Source organism: Procambarus clarkii, chromosome 33, assembly GCF_040958095.1.
Source record: "Procambarus clarkii isolate CNS0578487 chromosome 33, FALCON_Pclarkii_2.0, whole genome shotgun sequence".
Taxonomy (NCBI): domain Eukaryota; kingdom Metazoa; phylum Arthropoda; class Malacostraca; order Decapoda; family Cambaridae; genus Procambarus; species Procambarus clarkii.
The window spans coordinates 35401424-35419302 of NC_091182.1; the positions used below are offsets into that span (position 1 = coordinate 35401424).

Consider the following 17879-nt stretch of genomic DNA (forward strand, 5'->3'; position numbering starts at 1 on the left):
GGGAAAGATTGCCAGACATGAAGCAGTCAATGACATCACCAAGAGAAGTTTGGCTACAGCTGGGTGCCCAGCACAAAGGGAACCTCAGTTGTGCAGAACTGACAACAGCCAAAAACGCCCAGATGGAGTCACCCTGCAGCCATGGAGGGAAGGTAAACAGGTCGTATGGGACTACACGTGTGCATCTACATTGGCTGATATCTCTCTACCTTACAGCACAGCTGAGGGAGGCGGGGCGGCCACCTTCAGGGAGACCCAGAAAACCAACAAGTACAGGGACCTAGAACGTTGTTACAGGTTCGTGCCGATAGGCTCTGAGACTCTGGGCGCCTGGGGTAAATGTGCACTTAAGTTCCTGAAGGAGGTGGGCGAGGAACTCATTGGGAAAACTAGAGACCCAAGAGCGGCCAATTTCATGTTCCAGTGCCTGAGAGTCGCTGTTCAGAGGGGAAATGCGGGAAATATATATATATATATATATATATATATATATATATATATATATATATATATATATATATATATATATATATATATATATATATATATATATATATATATATATATATATATATATATGTCGTACCTAGTAGCCAGAACTCACTTCTCAGCCTACTATTCAAGGCCCGATTTGCCTAATAAGCCAAGTTTTCCTGAATTAATATATTTACTATAATTTTTTTCTTATGAAATGATAAAGCTACCCTTTTCACTATGAATGAGGTCAATTTTTTTTTATTGGATTTAAAATTAACGTAGATATATGACCGAACCTAACCAACCCTACCTACCTTGAGGCTACCTTGAGGTGCTTCCGGGGCTTAGTGTCCCCGCGGCCCGGTCGTCGACCAGGCCTCCTGGTTGCTGGACTGATCAACCAGGCTGTTAGACGCGGCTGCTCGCAGCCTGACGTATGAGTCACAGCCTGGTTGATCAGGTATCCTTTGGAGGTGCTTATCCAGTTCTCTCTTGAACACTGTGAGGGGTTTGCCAGTTATGCCCCTTATGTGTAGTGGAAGCGTGTTGAACAGTCTCTGGCCTCTGATGTTGATAGAGTTCTCTCTCAGAGTACCTGTTGCACCTCTGCTTTTCAACGGGGGTATTCTGCACATCCTGCCATGTCTTCTGGTCTCATGTGGTGTTATTTCTGTGTGCAGGTTTGGGACCAGCCCCTCAATTATTTTCCACGTGTAAATTATTATATATCTCTCCCGCCTGCGCTCAAGGGAGTACAGATTTAGGCTCTTTAGTCGGTCCCAGTAATTTAGATGTTTTACTGAGTGGATTCTAGCAGTAAAGGATCTCTGCACACTCTCTAGGTCAGCAATTTCTCCAGCTTTGAAAGGGGCTGTCATTGTGCAGCAGTACTCCACTCTAGATAGCACAAGCGTTTTGAAAAGTATCATCATCGGTATAGCATCTCTAGTGTGAAAAGTTCTTGTTATCCAACCTGTCATTTTTCTTGCAGTTGTGACGGCTACTTTATTGTGTTCTTTAAAGGTAAGGTCTTCCGACATGAGTACACCCAGGTCCTTTACATTGCCTTTTCGTTCTATGTTATGATTTGCCTGCGTTTTGTACGTGGTTCCTGTTTTTATGTTTTCAATTTTTCCGTAGCGCATGAGCTGAAACTTATCCTCGTTGAATACCATATTATTTTCTGTAGCCCATAGAAAGACCTGATCAACATCTGATTGGAGGTTTGCCGTGTCCTCTATGTTGCCAACTCTCATGAAAATCCTAGTGTCATCTGCAAAGGATGATACAGTGCTATAGGTTGTGTTCTGGTCTATGTCCGATATGAGGATGAGAAAAAGTACTGGAGCAAGCACAGTACCCTGGGGGACTGAGCTCTTCACGGTTGATGGGCTGGATTTTATTTTGTTGACTATTACACATTGGGTTCTGTCAGTCAGGAAATTGTAGATCCATCTGCCTATTTTCCCGGTAATTCCTTTTGAACGCATTTTATGTGCAATAACACCATGGTCACATTTATCAAAAGCTTTTGCGAAATCTGTGTAAATTACATCAGCGTTTTGTTTGTCTTCCATAGCATCTAATGCCATATCATAGTGGTCCAGCAACTGCGACAGGCAAGAGCGCCCTGTTCTGAAACCATGTTGTCCGGGGTTATGGAGATGCTGTGATTCCATGTATTTTGTGATCTTACTGCTTAGCACTCTCTCAAAAATTTTTATGATGTGCGATGTTAGTGCTATCGGTCTGTAATTTTTTGCCTCTGCCTTATTTCCTCCTTTATGGAGTGGTGCTATCTCTGCTGTTTTTAGTATGTCAGGGATAACGCCAGTATCTAGGCTTTGTCTCCACAGAATGTGAAGGGCCTGCGATAGTGGTTTTTTACAGTTCTTGATGAATATGGAGTTCCAAGAATCCGGGCCTGGTGCAGAGTGCATAGGCATACTGTTTATGGCTTCTTCAAAATCTAGTGGGGATAGGGCGACGTCTGATATGTGATTTGATGTTGGTATCATATCCATGAAAAATTCATTTGGGTTATCAATCTTTAGTGCATTTAATGGCTCACTGAAAACAGAGTCGTACTGCTTCCTCAGTAACTCGCTCATTTGTTTGTTGTCATCTGTGAAAGTTCCATCTCCCTTTCGCAGGGGCCCGATACTAGATGTGGTTTTTGATCTTGATTTTGCATAGGAGAAAAAATATTTCGGATTTCTCTCTATTTCACTGATGGCCTTTTGCTCTCTTTGCCTCTCCTGGGTTTTGTATGATTCTTGTAGCTTGAGTTCAATTGTTTCTATTTCTCTACCTAACCTTCTTTGCCGTTCTTGAGATAGGGTGCGACTCTCAATTTATTCCGCGATTCGTTTTCTTCGCCTATATAAGGAACGACGTTCCCGTTCCAATCTGCATCTCTTTCTCTTTTTTCTTAGGGGTATGCGGTTTGAACATATTTCTAGTGATACTGAGCTTATTTTTTCCAGGCACTGATTCAGGTTTGCATTTCCTAGCTGTTCTTCCCAGTATATTTCTGTGAAGTCCTGGTTTATTTGCTCCCAGTTTATCCGTTTATTATTGAAGTTGAATTTGCTGAAATCTCCTCCACCGGGAATCTGGACTGGTTTTGGAGGTCCATTCCCCATGGTTGTCAGTACCTCAATTAAGTTGTGATCTGAGTAACAGGTATTTGTAATCATTATGTTCCCGATCAACTCATCATTATTAGTGAAAATGAGGTCCAGCGTGTTCTCCTTCCTAGTTGGTTCTACTATTTGCTGGTTTAAGGCAAACCTATCGCACATCCGTAGCAGGTCATTTGCATGTGCCTGCTCATTTAGGCTACTTCCTGGTATTCTTTCTGATATTACTGTATTAGCCAGGTGCTTCCATTTCAGGTGCCGTAGGTTGAAGTCCCCAAGCAGGATGATGTTCGGAGCTGGATTTGTGAGGTTTTCCAAGCAGTGCTCTATTTTCATTAGTTGGTCTTTAAACTGCTGAGGGTTTGCCTCCGGTGACTTATATACAAGGACAACAACTACATTTAGGATCTCTATTTTGACTATCAGCACTTCCACCATATCATTTGAGGTGTTTAGCAGCTCAGTACAGATGAGTGTGTCTTTGATGTAGAGGCTGACCCCACCCTGAAGCCGGTGTTTCCTATCACATCTGAAGAGAGTGTATTCTGGGATCCATATTTCACCATCAAGGTAGTCCTTTGTGTGAGTTTCCGTTAGGGCTGCAAACACTGCATTTGCCTCATGAAGGAGACCATCTATAAAATGAACTTTGTTGGATTTGCGTGTTTTTATACCCTGGATGTTGGCAAATATAAATGATGTTATCGTGTTAGTGGAAGTGCTGGATGCTTTAATTGGTGTTAATATCTGAGGCTCTGGTAAGGAGGCCACTGTGTTTGCGTCCTCTCTAGCATTTGACCGAGTTGGTGGTAGAGTCTGGTCATTTTTAGCCATTCTTCTCCTCCTCCTCTTGCTAAAAAATTATCCCGGTTGATGGAGTAGTGGCTGTTTTCATAGTGGTAGTCTGTCGGTTTTATTCGCCTGGTACCTCTTATATGAAAAGCTGGGCATTCAGCATTGAAGCACTCTTTCCTGTCCAAAGAGTTCTTGCAAATTTCTGGGTGAAAGAATTCACAGCTTTTGGTACATTTACCTGTATTGAGGAGGTTTCTGCACTTTCTAGGGTGATTGTGTGTACATGTTCCATTTATTCTTCCCGATTCCCCATGCTTACAGGTAGCCCATCTGTAATACCAACAGATTTTGGGGCCTTGTTTTGTTTGTTTCCCTCTGCCAGGGACCGCACTCTGCTGCGGCGCCCCCGACACTGTGCTCTGCTCCGGTGCCTGTGACACCGCGCTCTGCTCCGGTGCCTGCGACACCGCGCACTGCTCAGGGGTCCCCGACTCCGTGCCCTGCTCAGGCATCCCCGACTCCGCGCCCTGCTCAGGCATCCCCGACTCCGTGCCCTGCTCAGGCATCCCCGACTCCGCGCCCTGCTCAGGCATCCCCGACTCCGTGCCCTGCTCAGGCATCCCCGACTCCGCGCCCTGCTCAGGCATCCCCGACTCCGTGCCTTGCTCAGGCATCCCCGACTCCGCGCCCTGCTCAGGCGCCGCTGCCACAGAGCTCTGTGCTACAGCTGGTTGTACCTTGGTGTCATGTACAGTTTGTTTGAAGACATTAGAAATTGCTATGCAGGCATTAATTAGTAATTCTCTGTTTTCGGCGGGAGTTTTATCCAGGATTTCCATCAATTTCAAAAAAGTTACATCATCCTTTTTGCAGAGCCAGTACACAGAGTGGTCACTGGGACCATTTCTCCTTGAATTGTTAGTCATGTTGGCACATTTTTTGTGTATGGCTGCTGAACAGAGTTGGCATTGAAAGCTCTGTTGGTAATCTACCTTCATGTTGGATTCTATGCACGTTTTTATCAAAGCCATTTTTTTGAACACTTCTGTTCAGTGGTGATGGTCTTACAAGGTGGGGTGTTGACCGGTGGGGGAGTTGACCGCGGGTGCTGGCCGTGGGAGCTGGCCGTGGGTGTTGACCGTGGGTGTTTACCAACTTGAGATAGGTCTGGAAGAGGCTGTATGGACGGCCACTGTTGCTACCACGTGTCGCACTCTTAATTTGTTTTGTTCACTTGTTAGATTACATTACTTGCATTTTCCCACTAGTTATCATACAGTAGAGGCGTCTAGTTTCTGTGTCTGGGCACTAGTTACCTGAGTACGTTACACTATTTGAAAGAATACACACACAAGAGGGTACTGGGGTGGGCCTACCTCCAAGTGGCCCTTGTTTACACACACACGACGGACTTATTTTGTGTGTAATTTGTTCACTTGATATTAGACTATGTTATCTTAATTTGTTATAATAGACACAGGTTTTGCATAGAGAGCTTAGCACTATGGGCACTGATTACTTGATGTTTCAATAGCGAGAGATGTGATTTATTGACGACTTGGCAACTATCGCCTAAGGCCTCCTGGCACCACGAGGGCAGGCCTTGACTACACACGAAGTTCACTTATTTTTCCTTTAACACAAACGGTCGGATGGTAATCACTACGATATATTGCTTAATATGTTGAGACACACTTTAAAAGTTATCTGACTGTGTTTAGTTCCTGTATCACTGAAATGTCCCTAGTTATATATTGTTTTCCGCGGAGCTCGCACCGCGTGGCCCTAACCTAACCTAACCTATATATATAGGTAAGGTTAGGTTAGGTAGCCAAAAAAAGCTAGGTTAGGTTAGGTTAGGTAGGTTAGGTAGACGAAAAAACATTAATTCAAGAAAACTTGGCTTATTAGGCAAATCTGGCCTTGCATTCAGGCTTGTTCGCATTTGTGTTCCTCACGTGTGCCCCAAAGAATGAGGTGATTTGGTAAAATGCTATGCCCAAGATAACTATCCGAGTGCCGGCGGTGGGGTGGTTCAAATAGCCTCGGCTATCACCTCATTATGTCCGGTCGTGATGGTCAAGTGGATTAAGGCGTCTTGTACATACCAGTTGCGTTGCTTCTGGGAGTATGGGTTCGAGTCACTTCTGGGGTGTGAGTTTTCAGTTGCATATTGTCCAGGGGACCATTCAGGCTTGTTCGCATATATATATATATATATATACATATATGCGAACAAGCCTGAATGGTCCCCAGGACATATGCAACTGAAAACTCACACCCCAGAAGTGACTCGAACCCATACTCCCAGAAGCAACGCAACTGGTATGTACAAGACGCCTTAATCCACTTGACCATCACGACCGGACATAATGAGGTGATAGCCGAGGCTATTTGAACCACCCCACCGCCGGCACTCGGATAGTTATCTTGGGCATAGCATTTTACCAAATCACCTCATTCTTTGGGGCAACACGTGAGGAACACAAATGCGAACAAGCCTGAATGGTCCCCAGGACATATGCAACTGAAAACTCACACCCCAGAAGTGACTCGAACCCATACTCCCAGAAGCAACGCAACTGGTATGTACAAGACGCCTTAATCCACTTGACCATCACGACCGGACATAATGAGGTGATAGCCGAGGCTATTTGAACCACCCCACCGCCGGCACTCGGATAGTTATCTTGGGCATAGCATTTTACCAAATCACCTCATTCTTTGGGGCAACACGTGAGGAACACAAATGCGAACAAGCCTGAATGGTCCCCAGGACATATGCAACTGAAAACTCACACCCCAGAAGTGACTCGAACCCATACTCCCAGAAGCAACGCAACTGGTATGTACAAGACGCCTTAATCCACTTGACCATCACGACCGGACATAATGAGGTGATAGCCGAGGCTATTTGAACCACCCCACCGCCGGCACTCGGATAGTTATCTTGGGCATAGCATTTTACCAAATCACCTCATTCTTTGGGGCAACACGTGAGGAACACAAATGCGAACAAGCCTGAATGGTCCCCAGGACATATGCAACTGAAAACTTGTGATGGTCAAGTGGATTAAGGCGTCTTGTACATACCAGTTGCGTTGCTTCTGGGAGTATGGGTTCGAGTCACTTCTGGGGTGTGAGTTTTCAGTTGCATATGTCCTGGGGACCATTCAGGCTTGTTCGCATTTGTGTTCCTCACGTGTTGCCCCAAAGAATGAGGTGATTTGGTAAAATGCTATGCCCAAGATAACTATCCGAGTGCCGGCGGTGGGGTGGTTCAAATAGCCTCGGCTATCACCTCATTATGTCCGGTCGTGATGGTCAAGTGGATTAAGGCGTCTTGTACATACCAGTTGCGTTGCTTCTGGGAGTATGGGTTCGAGTCACTTCTGGGGTGTGAGTTTTCAGTTGCATATGTCCTGGGGACCATTCAGGCTTGTTCGCATTTGTGTTCCTCACGTGTTGCCCCAAAGAATGAGGTGATTTGGTAAAATGCTATGCCCAAGATAACTATCCGAGTGCCGGCGGTGGGGTGGTTCAAATAGCCTCGGCTATCACCTCATTATGTCCGGTCGTGATGGTCAAGTGGATTAAGGCGTCTTGTACATACCAGTTGCGTTGCTTCTGGGAGTATGGGTTCGAGTCACTTCTGGGGTGTGAGTTTTCAGTTGCATATGTCCTGGGGACCATTCAGGCTTGTTCGCATTTGTGTTCCTCACGTGTTGCCCCAAAGAATGAGGTGATATGGTAAAATGCTATGCCCAAGATAACTATCCGAGTGCCGGCGGTGGGGTGGTTCAAATAGCCTCGGCTATCACCTCATTATGTCCGGTCGTGATGGTCAAGTGGATTAAGGCGTCTTGTACATACCAGTTGCGTTGCTTCTGGGAGTATGGGTTCGAGTCACTTCTGGGGTGTGAGTTTTCAGTTATATATATATATATATATATATATATATATATATATATATATATATATATATATATATATATATATATATATATATATATATATATATATATATATATATATACAATCTTTCGTCTGACCTCTCAATTAGGTGTGGAAGGTGGAATAACTCTCAGACAGGTAGACTAGTTCTTCTGGCTACCTGGGGTCATAACACCACCCACCATACTGACACACAGTAGTGTTCACTGTACACCACCCACCATACTGACACACAGTAGTGTTCACTGTACACCACTCACCATACTGACACACAGTAGTGTTCACTGTACACCACTCACCATACTGACACACAGTAGTGTTCACTGTACACCACCCACCATACTGACACACAGTAGTGTTCACTGTACACCACTCACCATACTGACACACAGTAGTGTTCACTGTACACCACTCACCATACTGACACACAGTAGTGTTCACTGTACACCACCCACCATACTGACACACAGTAGTGTTCACTGTACACCACTCACCATACTGACACACAGTAGTGTTCACTGTACACCACCCACCATACTGACACACAGTAGTGTTCACTGTACACCACTCACCATACTGACACACAGTAGTGTTCACTGTACACCACCCACCATACTGACACGCAGTAGTGTTCACTGTACACCACTCACCATACTGACACACAGTAGTGTTCACTGTACACCACTCACCATACTGACACACAGTAGTGTTCACTGTACACCACCCACCATGCTGACACACAGTAGTGTTCACTGTACACCACCCACCATACTGACACACAGTAGTGTTCACTGTACACCACCCACCATACTGACACACAGTAGTGTTCACTGTACACCACTCACCATACTGACACACAGTAGTGTTCACTGTACACCACCCACCATACTGACACACAGTAGTGTTCACTGTACACCACCCACCATACTGACACACAGTAGTGTTCACTGTACACCACTCACCATACTGACACACAGTAGTGTTCACTGTACACCACTCACCATACTGACACACAGTAGTGTTCACTGTACACCACTCACCATACTGACACACAGTAGTGTTCACTGTACACCACTCACCACACTGACACACAGTAGTGTTCACTGTACACCACCCACCATACTGACACACAGTAGTGTTCACTGTACACCACCCACCATACTGACACACAGTAGTGTTCACTGTACACCACCCACCATGCTGACACACAGTAGTGTTCACTGTACACCACCCACCATACTGACACACAGTAGTGTTCACTGTACACCACCCACCATACTGACACACAGTAGTGTTCACTGTACACCACCCACCATGCTGACACACAGTAGTGTTCACTGTACACCACCCACCATACTGACACACAGTAGTGTTCACTGTACACCACCCACCATACTGACACACAGTAGTGTTCACTGTACACCACCCACCATACTGACACAGTAGTGTTCACTGTACACCACCCACCATACTGACACACAGTAGTGTTCACTGTACACCACCCACCATACTGACACACAGTAGTGTTCACTGTACACCACCCACCATACTGACACACAGTAGTGTTCACTGTACACCACTCACCATACTGACACACAGTAGTGTTCACTGTACACCACTCACCATACTGACACACAGTAGTGTTCACTGTACACCACTCACCATACTGACACACAGTAGTGTTCACTGTACACCACTCACCATACTGACACACAGTAGTGTTCACTGTACACCACTCACCATACTGACACACAGTAGTGTTCACTGTACACCACTCACCATACTGACACACAGTAGTGTTCACTGTACACCACTCACCATACTGACACACAGTAGTGTTCACTGTACACCACCCACCATACTGACACACAGTAGTGTTCACTGTACACCACCCACCATACTGACACACAGTAGTGTTCACTGTACACCACTCACCATACTGACACACAGTAGTGTTCACTGTACACCACTCACCATACTGACACACAGTAGTGTTCACTGTACACCACTCACCACACTGACACACAGTAGTGTTCACTGTACACCACCCACCATACTGACACACAGTAGTGTTCACTGTACACCACCCACCATACTGACACACAGTAGTGTTCACTGTACACCACCCACCATGCTGACACACAGTAGTGTTCACTGTACACCACCCACCATACTGACACACAGTAGTGTTCACTGTACACCACCCACCATACTGACACACAGTAGTGTTCACTGTACACCACCCACCATGCTGACACACAGTAGTGTTCACTGTACACCACCCACCATACTGACACACAGTAGTGTTCACTGTACACCACCCACCATACTGACACAGTAGTGTTCACTGTACACCACTCACCATACTGACACACAGTAGTGTTCACTGTACACCACTGTTACGGCCCTCTCGGGACGCAACGGGGTCCTTACTCTGATGTTGTTAGAGGAAGATATATGTATCCGTTCCCGAGCCAGTAGTGGCTATCAAGGGATGTGATCCGTGACGCAAGTAACTTAAAGGGAGTAGGGAAAGAAAGCTAAGAACTTAATATTATAATTATTACCATCACCGATTAAATATATAAAAATCAAACGTGCACAGGGGGAGGGTATTAACACTACACAAGGGGATTAATCCATAATCGTGGTCTTCTGCTGAAGACCCTGGTGCCACACCACTTGGTGCTGAGTCCTTGGTGCTTTCTTCGTGGCCTCACGACGTGTCCTCTGAGAATGCCGAGCCTACCCGGGCCACAGGTCAGCCAAAACGCAGGTCCACTGGGGGCACCGTCGTGGAGGCCGTCAACCACACGTCCAGCTGGTCTGCTGGCAGGTACTGAGCCACCAAGGCTGGTACGGCCACTCCACGAGCGATATAAGGGGTACGCCCTAGACAGGAGTCAAGTGTGATATCACAAATCACCCTCCTGTCCTCAATACCCCAGTGGATGATCGTCTCCAACAGTCGGTCCCGGGTAAATCCTTTCACTGCCACTCCACTGGCAGGCTAACACACCACAGTGTTCTTCCTGGGGGACGACGTCACAACAGCTGCAGCAAACTTCACAGTATGGAGACTGGCTGCCTCGGGTAGACTGACTCAACCTTCAACACAGTGGTCCCAGGTCGACTCTGTAAACAGACACGTCATCAATAACAGGGACACTAATACGCCTCACTTACGGGCTCGGGCGCAAACACCTGACGTATCCAGTCCATAGATGGCGCTGTCGTCGGAGCACCACCTCACCAGAGGTCAGGAGTGGCTGTGTTGTGAGCTGCACAGGACTGGAAACTGGCCCTTGTGGCCGATATTCGCCGTCCTCATCCGGTGTCGTCGTTCGTTTGGCGGGGTTTCGGGAGCTGACCCACAGATGGCGTAGTTGTTACTGCTCCTTGCTCGGACGCTGGATCCGGGTTCGTAACAACCTCCCACCATGCTGACACACAGTAGTGTTCACTGTACACCACTCACCATACTGACACACAGTAGTGTTCACTGTACACCACCCACCATACTGACACACAGTAGTGTTCACTGTACACCACCCACCATGCTGACACACAGTAGTGTTCACTGTACACCACTCACCATACTGACACACAGTAGTGTTCACTGTACACCACCCACCATGCTGACACACAGTAGTGTTCACTGTACACCACCCACCATACTGACACACAGTAGTGTTCTCTGTACACCACCCACCATACTGACACACAGTAGTGTTCACTGTACACCACTCACCATACTGACACACAGTAGTGTTCACTGTACACCACCCACCATACTGACACACAGTAGTGTTCACTGTACACCACCCACCATGCTGACACACAGTAGTGTTCACTGTACACCACTCACCATACTGACACACAGTAGTGTTCACTGTACACCACTCACCACACTGACACACAGTAGTGTTCACTGTACACCACCCACCATGCTGACACACAGTAGTGTTCACTGTACACCACCCACCATGCTGACACACAGTAGTGTTCACTGTACACCACCCACCATGCTGACACACAGTAGTGTTCACTGTACACCACCCACCATACTGACACACAGTAGTGTTCACTGTACACCACCCACCATGCTGACACACAGTAGTGTTCACTGTACACCACCCACCATGCTGACACACAGTAGTGTTCACTGTACACCACTCACCATACTGACACACAGTAGTGTTCACTGTACACCACTCACCACACTGACACACAGTAGTGTTCACTGTACACCACCCACCATACTGACACACAGTAGTGTTCACTGTACACCACTCACCATTCTGACACACAATAGTGTTCACTGTACACCACTCACCACACTGACACACAGTAGTGTTCACTGTACACCACCCACCATACTGACACACAGTAGTGTTCACTGTACACCACTCACCATACTGACACACAGTAGTGTTCACTGTACACCACTCACCAAACTGACACACAGTAGTGTTCACTGTACACCACCCATCATGCTGACACACAGTAGTGTTCACTGTACACCACCCACCATGCTGACACACAGTAGTGTTCACTGTACACCACTCACCATTCTGACACACAATAGTGTTCACTGTACACCACTCACCACACTGACACACAGTAGTGTTCACTGTACACCACCCACCATACTGACACACAGTAGTGTTCACTGTACACCACTCACCATACTGACACACAGTAGTGTTCACTGTACACCACTCACCACACTGACACACAGTAGTGTTCACTGTACACCACCCACCATACTGACACACAGTAGTGTTCACTGTACACCACTCACCATACTGACACACAGTAGTGTTCACTGTACACCACTCGTCATACAGACTCACCGTGATGTTGTCTCCCTGGAGAAGCTTGGAGCCCGGGACGACCAGTGGCTGGGAGCAGTTGTGGGCGGTGATGGTGGTGATGTAGTCGTAGAGGTCGTCGAGGGAGGTGGGCAGGTAAGGTGGTGGGCGGTGGTGGGCGGGGTGTGGCGGGTGACGGAGCCTGCAGGTGGGGGGGGGGAGGATATCGTTACTCAACTGTACTATAGTTACAAGGTCATTTTATGGATTATAAATGTTTCTTCATATGACAGGTTTCTAATTTAGGGGATTAACTTTGCCATCCTATGCTGGACACGTCCAAATGAATTTATATCCATTCTATAAAATGCCGACCAAAACTGAACTGCATAATCTAAATGGGGCCTAACCAGAGTAAGATATAGCTGAAGAACAATGCTGTGGTTTCAATGCAAAGGTGTCTTGTTACTAATGCTTCGATTAATAAATTCCAGCGTCCTATTTGCCTTATTACGAACATATATGAATTGATTTTTTTGGTTTTAAATTCTTACTAATCATAATTCAGAGATCCCTTTCGCAATCTGACTTAGCAATTTCAACACCATCTAGTTTGTATCTTGTAAATCTATCATTATTACCTAGCCTCAAAACCTTACATTTGTCAGCATTAAACTGCATCTGCCAATCTTTTGACCATTTCAAAACCCTATTTAGATCGTCTGGAAGAGTTTTAATTTTTCCGTGTTTATTTCCCTCCCAAGTTTTGTATCATTGGCAAATTTGCAAATATTGCTGCTCAAACCAGAATCTAAATCCTTTATATATATTATGAATAACAGAGGTCCCAGGATAGGGCCTCGAGGCACTCCACACACAACATTTTCCCACTCTGACTTAACCCCATTTATACTATCTCTGTTTCCTTTGGTATAGCCATGCCTTAATCCAACTTATTACAGCACCCCCAAATACCATTAGCCTCTATCTTTTTATAGAGGTGTCTTTCTGTGGCACTGTATCAAAAGCTTTGCTAAAGTCAAGGTACACAACATCACAAACCTTACCACTATCAACTGTCTCAACTATGCTGGAATAAAATGATAACAAATTTGTTAAACATGAACAACCATTTATAAAACCATGTTGTGAATCATTGACTAATTTATGGTTTTCAAGATGAAAACGAATGGTATTTGCAATTATTGATTTGAGTAACTTTCCCACAATAGACGTTAGGCTAATTGGCCAATAGTTTGACACAAGTGATCTATCTCCTTTCTTAAAAATTGGTACCACATTAGCAACCTTCCACGACTCTGGCACTCTGCCTGACTTGACTGCCTTCCCCTCATACTCCCAACCATTCCACATTCCCCCAACCCCTCGTCCTCTCAATAATTCCCCACTCCCCCATCTCCTCGTCCTCCCCACCATTCATCCCTTCCCCCGTCCCTTTGTCTTCCCCCACTCCAGAATCCCCTCATCCTCCTAACCATTCCCTACTCCCCCGTCCCTTCCCACCTACCCGGTCCCCTCATTCTCACCCACCATCCCCCCACTCACGTCCCCACGTTCTCCCCGACCATTCCCCACTCCCTCGTCCGATGCATTCCCAATTGATCTGATGTTCCCATCAGAAAATTGGGAGCATCAAATGATCTGATGTTCCCATCACTAAAATATAAGAAAAACAGTTAAAAAACGAAATGAAAAAAATGAAAAAATAAAAAAATAAAATATACCTACAAAATGAACGGTATGGTAAACAACACAGCTCAGTTCCAACGCAATGTCACACAAAATAATTAATTCAAAAGTAAAATAAATCAAAATCTATGAAAATTTGATTTATCAATGCAATTGGAAACATTGAAATAGAATCATAACATATTTAATATAGCGTGAGTTGCTCTTATGTGCAACAGAGGGTGCTGTTTTAAAAAAAAAGCATGTTTTTACCTGTCACAGGTGTGGCATCTATATAGTAGGTATACAAAAACACACATATTTTTGGAAACGTGTTAAAATTTCAAAACATTCGGTGAAGATTTTTCGGATATTACAGCACGTGTTGCTGTTACATCCAACAGTTGGCCCAGTTTAAAAAAAAAAGCATGTTTTTTTTCCCTGTCACAGGTGAGGCATGTATGTAGTAGGTATATTGAAACACGTGCCTTTTTTATTGCAACGTTGTGTCAAAATTTCAAAGAAATAGGTAAAGACGTTTCGAAGATTTCCCTCACATGAAAAACGCAATTTTTCAAAAAGAGCATGTTTTTTTACTAGACACAGACGTGACATCGATATAATATTTATATAAAAACCCGCTCAGATGCGAATAGAACGTTGTGTGAAAATTTCAAGGCAACCAGTGAAGAACTTTCGGAGATTAGCGATTTTGAACAATCGAACATTTACATTTTTATTTATATAGATGGCAGACAATGGATCGCAAAGCTCCTCTTTGCATTCTTCAAGCACCTTGGCAAACACTTCGTCCGGCCGTAGGGATTTCTTTAGTTTGAATTTCACTATTTGTTTAATAACATCTTCCCTGGAAACTGTTAAGCGCTACCTCTACCTAAAATGAGCCACTTTGAGATTTTTAAATATATATGATATCCTGAACAAGAATTTGATAATATTTTACCTCAATCTGTACACCTGATTAATTGACCAGAGAGGGGGTACATACCAGTCTGCCTCCCGCTCACACAACCAGATGAGTAATGACGATGTATGATGACGATGGTTATCCGTCGTTGTCTCCCACTAGGTGATTCACTAAGTGCTAGTAGATTGATGATGTCGGTTCTTCTCTGTCTACACAAAGCTCTGGAGTCAGTCACTGTATCGTTGTGTGACAGTTCACTAATTTACTGTACCACTGATCACAGTCACCACTCAACAGACACAATCAGGCAGTTCCACGACGGGTCGTCCCACCTGGCCGTCAGGTCAGGTCGCTCCACGCGGTCCTCCACACTTATATGCACCAGGGATGCCACTAGCTCCACTTTGGTTTCTTCGCACTATCGCTAGCGATATGCCTATGCTATGTTGCACCCTGCTAGCTACACACTGCGAGAGGCCAAATACTATGATCTAGCCTCTATACTCCTTCAATGTCCAGAGAAATTGACGAATTTCCGCGGACCTCACTAATCGTGTGTGTCCTCTACCGGCTACGGCCTACTACTGTATGTGTGTGTGTGTGTGTGCGTAATCACTTAATTGCACTCACCTAATTGTGCTTGCGGGGGTTGAGCTCTGGCTCTTTAGTCCCGCCTCTCAACCGTCAATCAACAGGTGTACAGGTTATTGAGCTTACTGGGCTCTATCATATCTACACTTGAAACTGTGTATGGAGTCAGCCTCCACCACATCACTTCCTAATGCATTCCATTTGTCAACCACTTTGACACTAAAAAAGTTCTTTCTAATATCTCTGTGGCTCATTTGGGCGCTCAGTTTCCACCTGTGTTCCCTTGTGCGTGTGCCCCTTGTGTTAAATAGACTGTCTTTATCTACCCTGTCAATTCCTTTGAGAATACTGAATGTGGTGATCATGACCCCCTTAACTCTTCTGTCTTACAGCGAAGTCAGGTTTAATTCCCGTAGTCTCTCCTCGTAGCTCATACCTCTCAGCTCGGGTATTAGTCTGGTGGCAAACCTTTGAACCTTTTTCAGTTTAGTCTTATCCTTGACTAGATATGGACTCCATGCCGGAGCTGCATACTCCAGGATTCGTCTGACATATGTGGTATATAATGTTCTGAAAGATTCCTTACACAAGTTTCTAATGGCCGTTCTTATGTTAGCCAGCCTGGCATATGCCGTTCTTATGTTGGCCAGCCTGGCATATGCCGCTGATGTTATCCTCTTGATATGGGCTGCAGGAGACAGGTCTGGCGTGATATCAACCCCCAAGTCTTTTTCCTTCTCTGACTCCTGAAGAATTTCCTCTCCCAGATGATACCTTGTATCTGGCCTCCTGCTCCCTACACCTATCTTCATTACATTACATTTGGTTGGGTTAAACTCTAACAACCATTTGTTCGACCATTCCTTCAGCTTGTCTAGGTCTTCTTGAAGCCTCAAACAGTCCTCTTCTGTTTTAATCCTTCTCATAATTTTGGCATCGTCCGCAAACATTGAGAGAAATGAATCGATACCCTCCGGGAGATCATTTACATATATCAGAAACAAGATAGGACCGAGTACAGAGCCCTGTGGGACTCCACTGGTGACTTCACGCCAATCGGAGGTCTCACCCCTCACCGTAACTCTCTGCTTCCTATTGCTTAGATACTCCCTTATCCACTGGAGCACCTTACCAGCTACACCTGCCTGTCTCTCCAGCTTATGTACCAGCCTCTTATGCGGTACTGTGTCAAAAGCTTTCTGACAATCCAAGAAAATGCAATCCACCCAGCCCTCTCTTTCTTGCTTAATCTGTGTCACCTGATCGTAGAATTCTATCAAGCCTGTAAGGCAAGATTTACCCTCCCTGAATCCATGTTGGCGATTTGTCACGAAGTCCCTTCTCTCCAGATGTGTTACCAGGTTTTTTCTCACGATCTTCTCCATCACCTTGCATGGTATACAAGTCAAGGACACTGGCCTGTAGTTCAGTGCCTCTTGTCTGTCGCCCTTTTTGTATATTGGGACCACATTCGCCGTCTTCCATATTTCTGGTAGGTCTCCCGTCTCTAGTGATTTACTATACACTATGGAGAGTGGCAAGCAAAGTGCCTCTGCACACTCTTTCAGTACCCATGGTGAGATCCCATCTGGACCAACCGCCTTTCTAACATCCAGATCCAGCAGGTGTCTCTTGACCTCCTCTCTCGTAATTTCGAACTCCTCCAAGGCCGCCTGGTTTACCTCCCTTTCTCCTAGCACAGTGACCTCACCCTGTTCTATTGTGAAGACCTCCTGGAACCTCTTGTTGAGTTCCTCACACACCTCTCTGTCATTCTCTGTATACCTGTCCTCGCCTGTTCTAAGTTTCAATACCTGTTCTTTCACTGTTGTTTTCCTTCTGATGTGACTGTGGAGTAGCTTTGGTTCGGTCTTGGCTTTGTTTGCTATATCATTTTCAAAATTTTTCTCTGCTTCTCTTCTCACCCTGACGTACTCATTCCTGGTTCTCTGGTATCTCTCCCTGCTTTCTGGTGTTCTGTTATTCCGG

At 45.5% G+C, this 17879-nt stretch overlaps 1 protein-coding gene across 1 annotated transcript in view; it reads right to left on the minus strand.

Moving 5' to 3' along the window:
- Positions 1–14271, minus strand: part of LOC138370663 (probable methyltransferase-like protein 24) — an 89472-nt gene extending 75201 nt beyond the window's left edge. Inside the window, exons 1-2 of the mRNA XM_069335283.1 lie at positions 14249–14271; positions 12725–12884 (exon numbers count right to left, since the gene is read on the minus strand). Of these exons, the coding sequence (XP_069191384.1) occupies positions 12725–12884; positions 14249–14271 (183 nt within the window). The remainder of the gene's footprint in view (positions 1–12724; positions 12885–14248) is intronic.
- Between the last annotated feature and the right edge of the window lie 3608 nt (positions 14272–17879).